The sequence below is a fragment of the Humulus lupulus genome, chromosome 5 (assembly GCF_963169125.1).
Source record: "Humulus lupulus chromosome 5, drHumLupu1.1, whole genome shotgun sequence".
Lineage (NCBI taxonomy): Eukaryota > Viridiplantae > Streptophyta > Magnoliopsida > Rosales > Cannabaceae > Humulus > Humulus lupulus.
In genome coordinates this window covers 119,101,648-119,111,048 of record NC_084797.1, presented here as the reverse complement: position 1 = coordinate 119,111,048, position 9,401 = coordinate 119,101,648, and the positions used below count along the sequence as shown (strand labels likewise).

The 9,401-nt window shown below is 31.4% G+C and overlaps 1 protein-coding gene across 1 annotated transcript; it reads left to right on the top strand.

Moving 5' to 3' along the window:
* Nucleotides 1-2,970: 2,970 nt before the first annotated feature.
* Nucleotides 2,971-5,837, top strand: LOC133777612 (uncharacterized). Its single transcript, XM_062217301.1, has 9 exons — nt 2,971-3,275; nt 3,516-3,582; nt 3,711-3,788; nt 3,967-4,019; nt 4,169-4,252; nt 4,711-4,763; nt 4,855-4,919; nt 5,034-5,092; nt 5,541-5,837. The coding sequence occupies exons 1-9, from the start codon at nt 3,033-3,035 to the stop codon at nt 5,628-5,630; spliced, it is 792 nt and encodes a 263-aa protein (XP_062073285.1). The 5' UTR covers nt 2,971-3,032; the 3' UTR covers nt 5,631-5,837.
* Nucleotides 5,838-9,401: the final 3,564 nt, after the last annotated feature.

Genomic DNA, 9,401 nt, shown 5'->3' with positions numbered 1-9,401 from the left:
CCATCCTCTTATTCTATTAATTACCTGTTGGCGAAGAACCACGTCAACAATAATAATAATAATAATAATAATCTATCAATTTGTATTTTTAACCTTTTGAGAAAACATGAGATCCAAATGTTAGTTTTTAACAATAAATGATCCAAATGGGTAGTCAACCAAATGCACGTGGTTCCTATTTTTAACATTTTGACAAAACACAAGGTCCACAAGTTAATCTTAAAAAAAATAAATGGTCCAAATGGGTAATCGACTAAAATACAAGGTTCAAAATTGTGTGAACCCTTATAAATATATATAATTTACTTTTTATAAAGAATTTTTAACCTTTTGAATAAATACATCGTCTAAAGGTTAATTTTTAAAAATAAAGGGTCAAAGCGAGTAATCAGCTAAAATATAGTATTCAAATAATCGATCTATCTATTTTTATTTTTAACCTTTTGACAGAACTTAAGGTTCATAAGTTAATTTTTAAAAATAAAGGTTCTAACGGGTAATTGGCTAAAATACAAGGTTCAAAATAATATGAACCCTTACAGAAAACATAAACTATATAAATATGTATAATTTAATTTTTATAAAGAATTTTGAACTTTTTGAATAAATACATGGTCCAAAGGTTAATTTTAAAAAATAAAGGGTCAAAACGAGTAATAGACCAAAATACAATGCTCAAATAATCGATCTATCTATTACTACTTTTAACATTTTGACAAAACACGAAGTCTGAAAGTTAATTTTAAAAATAAAAAATTTAAATAGACAATCAACGAAAATAAGCCTTACACAAATCATAAATTTGCTTGGCAAATTTACATGTGTTTCTAGTAGAGCTGTAAATACGGGCTGGACTTTCTAGCACGGCACGAAACCGGCACGAGCACAACACGACACGAAAAAATATGGGCTTGGGCCATGCACGACACGAATTGAAAATTGGCACAACACGGCATGGCACGACATGGGCCTGAGCACGGCACAACATGACAAGCCTGAAGGCACGACACGAAAGCACGACACGAAAGCACGAACAAACTAACCCAAAAGCACGACACGATAAAAAGTCTGATATTTTGACATTAATAATGATAATAAATTTTTATTTGTCAATTATCTATAAATTAAAATGATAATAAAAGTCTATTATTTTTCTAAATTTTATATTTTTATGATTATTTTAAGATTTGTGAGTTAAAATTTTTAGTATTTATTATTATATATTCTGTTTACCGAGGTTTTCGGAAACCGCACAAATGAATATTAGCTAAGAATAAAGATATAGAATGTAGAAGATTAATACAGGATTTTTACGTGGTTGGGGCGTTAATAAGCCTTAGTCCACGAGTCAGTTGTATTAGAGCTTGGAAAGTCTTTTACAATGGAGTTTCTCTCTATTTTTTGACAGAGTAACTGTCTCTCAGTTGAAGAGAGGTCCCCTTTTCAGTGTTCTATCACCTGTATTTATAGGCCCATGGGAGCACTGGATCTGGGCCGAGTATGACCCGGACCCATCAAAGATGTGAATGCTCTTGGCTTCTCTGGTGGAAGCCCAATAGAAAATATAAAACATACATAAATTCAAGACTAGTTAAGGCCCAACAGGGCGGCCCAAGAACTATGTTTCGCTCGACAAAACGGTGCTTTTGGTCTGGACACTTCGAGTTACGAGGCTGATTTAGGGGACCAAACCAGTCGGAGTACTTGTCAGTGCAGGTCTGAAACAGCGGTGTGCAATCCCGAGGTGACCTTTTCCGCAGGTGAAAAGTGGGGACAACCCCCACGTGTCGTGGGGCGGCTTCAGGGTCACGGATTCTTTTCCCTGCAAACAGGGAGGACCTGATCCGGGTTCGTTTACCTTTGTTCCTCTTCGTTTACCACAGGCCCGAACCGTTTACCAAGATCCGGGACCGTTTTACGTGTACTTCAGTGGGGATCCAAGCTCTGTACGTCTTCCGGACAACTGTCCTGGATCACCATCCCGGGGCCCAGAATCGCACTAGGGCCGCGCCCCTTGGATATTCCCATGCCAAGCGGGCTTGGGCCGGGCCTACATTTGAATGCCCAGGCCATGGGCCTGGACCACCGTCCCGGGCCCACGTCAGGAAATGGGGATAACATATTCAAATTCTAATAATTATCTTTGATATAATTTTGTGCAAAGTATTGTTAAAAAGTTATAAAAATATCTAAAACTATAATTTAAACAAAGAAATGTATTTGGATTGGTGGTGAGTCCATTGATCCTTAAAAATGAGGTGGAGGGTTTGATTCCCCATCATCACATTTTTTGGCAATATTAAAATGGGCCTGAAAGTGGGCCGACCCGATTTGGGTCCAACACAGCACGACATGGGCCGGGCCCCCGTGTTGGGCTTACTCTTTCAAATATGGGCCGCTCCAGCCCGGCACGAATTGAAATACGGGCTCGACCTGGCCCGGCCCAAATTATTCGGAGGCACAAAAAATGTGGGCCGGGCCGGCCACATTTACATATTTCTAGCTTATATATATTTGTTGTATACAACTAAAAGAAGCCCGGCCATATAATGCCATCAGCTCAGCCCAAAAAGGCTGCCATTTACTATGTGAAAATTACACCTAGTATCCAATTTAAGTTAACCTCTTTAATTTTTACCCACCTTTTAAAACTCTTTGATTAATACCCAAACTATTAATAACTCTACCCATTATACAGTTGTCTAGTGGAACTGATTGTGGAATATTATTTAAAAAGAGAAGTAAATGACACGACAGAGGCAAAGATTGAGATTTTTACATTGGACTTCTAGTAGTGTTCTAAGGGTAATATGGGAAATGTGCTTAAAAAAGTAGGTAATATTCAACTAAATATTATTAGTAGCTATTTTTAGTTAACTAATCCTAAAACTGGGTATTTTTCAAATTATCCCATTTACTATTGGTCCAGCCCAATTGACAATAAACACATAAGGGTCCAAAACCCATATAGCTTTTTTCAGTCATCCAGCGAGGGAGGAAGAAGTTAGAAGAAGTATCAATCGGATTCGGCCATGGCTACAGTTCCAGAATCGATGTCGGAGGAGAAGCCAACGGTTTCACTCACTGAGCAATCCCCGACCTTCAATCCCCAAATTCTAGAGCAGTCCGCTACGCCATGGGTGGACTATGCAATCGAGCAAGGTCGGCTTTACCAGAAGACCGTAGAGGAGACCTTCGATTCCGCCATTGAAGCATCGAGGTCCCGCCTTTCCCAGATTATATCCACTTCCTCTGCTCATTTTGATCAAACGCTGGTAAATACGATTTTTTCCTCATTACCATTGCAAAATTGTTAGTTACCACCGGCACCAGGTTGATTGATTCCCGAGAAAATTAAAGGGAAGACAAGATAGTTTCTGCATTATAATAGCTAACTGGGATTTTGAAAGAAAAATTGAAACCAAGGGTCCTCTTTTGTTTTGGTTGATATATTTATTGGATTTGATTCACAATGTATTTGTAGTTAGTTACTTGAGTGGAATCTCTGAATGTAGGACTCTTTACAAGATGTCAAATCCGAGTGTGGTGCTTATGAGGATATAATATTCGGGAAGATTAAAGGTTTCTTTTTTTGCTCGTATCAAATTATACTTGTTTGTATGCTCCAGTTGAATTTGAGACAATATACATATATATTTATAATATGTGTGTATATATATATATATATTTATACTACTCTTTTGGTGCAGAGGGTATTATTGTTGCAGCTTCAAATCCACTGCTTACAGGCGGAGTTGCTACTGGTTTGGGTGTTCTTGTACTGAAAAGTATGGTCTAAGTTTCTACAGTAAACTTGTTAATTTTAGAGCTATGTTCTTTTAGGTGTTACACAATGTCATAGTACCATGAACTTCAATAAGCTAGGTGATAGTTTATGTTGTGATATTCAGATGTTGTAATGTTATTGTTAATGCTATTGTTAACAAAATTTATTTTCCCATCCAGAACCACGGCGCTTTTTGTACTACAAGACCCTGCGCTTGTTTCTTAGCGAAGAGGTAAGGAGATTCGATGAGCTTCATCGCCATTTTTCTCTGGCTGTTCTAATGAAAGTGAAACAGTGGAAGTGTTATGTCATAATTTGAACCTATTATGTTGAACTGCAAATTTCAACACAGCATTTAGTTTAGCATTTGTTTGCTTGCAGACATTAATTTCCAGGGCTGAAGGAAAAGTAAAGGCATTGCGACAATCACTGGATGTTATAAAGACTGAAAGTGAGAAATTGGAGGTAACTGTTTTAGTTTCATGCCGGTGTTGATTGATGCAGAACAAATTAAACCTCAAATTTTTTGCAGCCTTTTGTTTTTGAAGATTTTTTTTTTTTGCTTCTCTATTTTAGCTGGAGAAAGCAGTTTTCTAACAGTGTAGTTTCCTTTTTACATTTGGACATTATGCTTTGAAGGTCTTAATAGTAGAAATATGTAGTAAATTATCAGGATTTACATCAAAGAATATAGATTATTTCATTTTTCATGCAACTGTTTTCATGTTTATATTTCTAGTAGACTCATAATTTACCGTAGGAGGAAAAAAAGGAGAATCTCTATGGATTTGACTGCATTTGACTTGACAGAAATGTCATTTGATGTGTTGAAAATTTCAGTGTAGCATTTTATTTTGTATACTTAGATATGAGTTTTGGGCATTCCTAAGAATACAACTAATGCTATTAAGAACTATTTTCAGAAGGGGGCAAAACAAGCAGAAGAGGAACTGAAGCGAGGAAGGACAAAGCTTAGGTTTGCTTTTATAATCAAAGAGCAGTTAAAGAGTTCAATGCAGTTTCTGTTTCATTGATATCCAGTTCAACCTAACAATTTTTAATTACAGACAAGCGGGGAAGCAAATCCAAGGCGTGATTAGTTCAGCTTATAAGATTGAAAGACAGGCTGGTGGTATGCATTATGATTATGTCAATAGTCGTAATGCCATGTGCAAAATTAAACTTGAGCAACAGAAGTTTTGCCTGACCTTTGGTCTTACCTTCTTTTTATATATTCTTGTATCAGGCTTGAAAGATATCCTAGGCGAACTTCCTAGAAGAGAAGCATCTCAATTCCGGTCTCAAGTATGTTCTTTATTAAGTTAATAATTTCCTTACATAATCTATTGTACCGTGTTTGAGAAGTTGAGAATCCTGATTAAAAACTATTTAGGGAATTAGTTCCACAAAAGTTCATCATTGATTCAATTTTTTTATGGAAATTTATCTTTTTTTCTCATCTGATAGATTGCAAGATGCTCCGTGTAGTTAGTGCCCTCTTACAGTATGTTAGTGGTCTAGGGAGCAATTTTCTTTTCTTTTTTGTCTTGCAATGTTGCCTAAGACAAAGTTATAGTACACTTGATGACCAAGTGTTACGTAATTCATCTCATTCACACCCAGATCATGAATTTGGAATGTCATGCTACTCGAGTAGACCTTTCTTGTTTAATTAAATTGTAGTCTTGGGAATTTTTCTAAAAATGTATTCTCTACAAGAAGTGATCATATTGAACTCTTAACGTTCTGCCAGGTTTCGAGTCTCGCTTCTGAGGCTAAACGAGAAAGAAATGCATTGACGAAGGAGGTCACAAAGATTAGCAACTATGGGATCTCTGTCTGAGAATGATCTAATTATCAGCCCTATAACCGTTGGAGTCTTATAATCATAATGGTTTCATTTTTATATTAAATTTCAGAAATAATTGCCGTGAAACAATTCTCCATATTTTGTGTAAGAGAAGGCATTTTTGCTTCTGAAAAGAAAAACATTCTTTTTTCCTTGAAAATGTATACATCTTATTCAATACAAGTTTGCAGGATTTTTGTTTGCTGAGGTGTTTTCTTTGTAAATGGATGGGAAATTGAGAGCTGTTAAAACAAGCCGATGTAGGTATAAGCTAAAAATTGGACCAGGTCGTCTAATTATGTGAGCCGGCCAACATTTAATATAGGTAGGCCCAACACGTCCCACAAGTAAGGGTTTTAGCTATAAGTACACGGCGATTAGTTTTTGGGACTTTTTCATAAATATGGCTTTTTAGCTCTTAATATGCAAAAATATGGTAATTAAACTTTTCTTAGTTTGTATGGACAAATTTAATTAAAAAAAAAAGATTATGGGAAAAAAAATATGGCATAATAATGATTTTTTTACAAAAATATGGCATAATAATAATTTTTTTACAAAAATATGGGAAAAAAATCCCATTGAAGGGAATACAAGTTTTAAAAAGCTATAAAATAATACTTGTAAAAAAAAAAGTCATATTTTTTAAAACTTTATTAAAAAACCCATATAAAATGTAATTTTTACTTAGTTTTTAAATTTTTTGCACAGATGTAAATCACCAATATATATTTCTTTATTTTTTTTGAAAAGGACCAATATATATTTATGAAACATTAAAAAAAATCCATTTTATAGACGACAAAAACGCTATTATAAGTACCAATAGTTTTGTTATTAGTCGTTTAATTTTTAGATTAACTCATAGTAATCAAATCGGTAACTCATAATAATTCAATCGTAACTTGTAGTAATCAAATTGTAGATTGCAACTCATAGTAACCAAATTGTAACACAGAGTTACATATTCACATGCATGTGTCCAACAAGATCCCAAGTTCGTAACCATCAGTAAATAAATTATTGTGTCTTAGAAAAACTGAGTTTCGTAACCATCAATAATAAAAAATAATTGTCTTCGAAAAAATAAAATTGTAACTATTAGTCGTAAAAATATATTTATATTGATTAAAAATATAAAAACTTATATAAGCAGAAATATAATAAATAATTAATCAAAAATTAATATTAATAATTACCTTCATTTTCAACATTTAAAATAAAAACTAAATAAAGTTAGTATGATGAGGGGAGTAGCATCATTATTATAACTATGCATAACTGCTCGTAATTAATTTTTTATTGTTCTAATAGTTATTTATTTTCTTAGTATTATTCATAACACATTGTTACCAATTTGTAACAGTTTATTTTTTTTCATTGGTTATTCATCATTTCAGTATTATTTCATATTTCATAACACATTGTTCCAATTTGCAACAATTTGTTATTATTTCAGTAGTTTTTTTTGTCTTAGGATTATTCGTAAAAAAACATTGTTTCTAATTTGTAACTATTTGTTATTATTTCAATAGTTGTTATGTTTTTGTATTATTCGTAACTCATTGTTATCAATTTGTAACCATCTAATTATTTCAATAATTTTTTTTTGTGTTTCTAGTATTGTTCATAACTTATCAAATTAGAAACTCATAATCTATATACATGTGTCTTTATTCAATTTTATTTATTATTTTACATTTCATTTTATATAAATTCGCTTTGTATTTTATTTATTAATAATAGGGGCATTATATTTGCACCCAAAAAATATATAAAGGCACCCAATTAATAAAAACAATTATTTTTTAATATCATTTCTAACAATTTTTCTCAAAAAAATTTGGCAATCTTTAATCTTATTTTTTGTTAATTTCAATAATTTTATTTTATATTATTTTCATTATTTTTTTAAAATTATGTACAATTTTTTAGAAAATAACTTTTATTTTAACAAGTTTATATATATATTTTTATTTAAATATTTAAAAATATCTATTTTTAATATGTATTTTTTAGAATATGAAAAAGAAAAAAATTAGAAAAATATAAGCATAAGTTGAAAGAAAAAATATAATATATATTAATTTTTAACAAAATAGAGTGTACTAATCAAATTTTGGAGTGCAAATATAATTCCCTAATAATATTAACTATATATATAACTCAGCAACTACATATCTTAATTTTTTTTACAAAGCCACAGTACATATATGATGACTCGATTTTAAAAATATTCCCTTTCATTGATTGATGGTTGAGGTTTCTACTTTCTAGCTTCTTCCAGACTTTATTTGAGGGGTTTTTTTTGTTTTGTTTTGTATGCGTGTTCTTGTAGTAGTCGTTTGTGTTGGACCTTGAAGTTGTCCGTGTTGGTGTGGTGTGGTGTGGTTTGGTGTAGTTGTAGCAGTTCTTGTGGTGTAGTGGTGTGATCGATATGTGTTGTTTGGGTTTCCTCATTGAGGTGTTGCTTAGCTTCTCTCGTCTTTGGGGTACCACAGGTGGTATATTTGTATTTCTACTTTTGTTTTCTAATATGTAGTGATCTTACCTTCCCAGGGGTCTCTTAAATAATTTTTTTTTTCAAATATATACCTAAAATATAAAATAATTATAAAATTACCTTAATAAATTTTATTTACAAAAATGCCTTTAATGTCATAAGAAAATACCAGATTTTAAAAATAATTGAAATAAAAAAGTTCACAGAATCCCATATTTTCTATTTTTTTTGGGTTTTCAAAACTAATATTTTTGCTACTTACGATGCCGATAAGATATTGATTGGATACTTTTTCATAAAAAGCTTTATTTTCAAACCATATAATTTCATGTACCTTTAGTTACCTTCAAAACTTATTTGCAAAAAATTTGTTATCTTAAGATACCAATTAGTCATTTTTAGGTTATATTATAATATTTTATTATTTAAAATACTTTTTTGGTTACCTTCAAGCCTATTTTAGAAACTAATGAGTTGTCATATAATATAACAAATTACCATATAGTCTATTAGCAAAATTTACTTTGGTATACTACATAGTAACTTTTTGAATAAAATTTTTTAATACACTTTTTGGTTACTTATGTAATTTACATGTGATTAATAGTAGTTTTCTTATTAACCAAATATAAAAGAAACTTAGAAGTTACTTTCGAATTATAATTACAAATATATATTTTGGTCTCTTAAATAATAAGACATCATAACATAACCTAAAAATGAAGTCATGTTTTTAAAGGGATTTTATCAGTATCTTAAGATAACTAATTTTCTACATATAGTTTTTAAATAATGTAAAAATATCTTAAACAATAAGACATCATAATATAACCTAAAAATGAAGCTATATTTTTAAAGTTAACTAATCACTAACTTAAAATAACTAATCATCTACAAATAGATTTTGGAGGTAACCAAAATGTATATGAAATAATATAATCTAAAAATAAAGTTATTTTTTTTTAAAATAGTAACCAATTGTTATCTTATCAGTATCGTAAGCAACCAAAATGTTACTTTTCAAAACCCAGAAAAATGAAAAATACGGGATTCCCATAATTTTTCCATTTCAGATATATTATTTTTTAAATCCAGTATTTTTTAATGACATGGCAAGAGGTTTTTGTAAATAAAAAGTTGTGGGTAATTTTTATAATTAAAATGCAAAAACCAACATAAAATGTAAATTTCTCAAAAGAAAATACCGACTCGTAGTTGTCAAAATAAAGTATTAATGAAAAGTCCAGTAAGCTTCTTTTTCA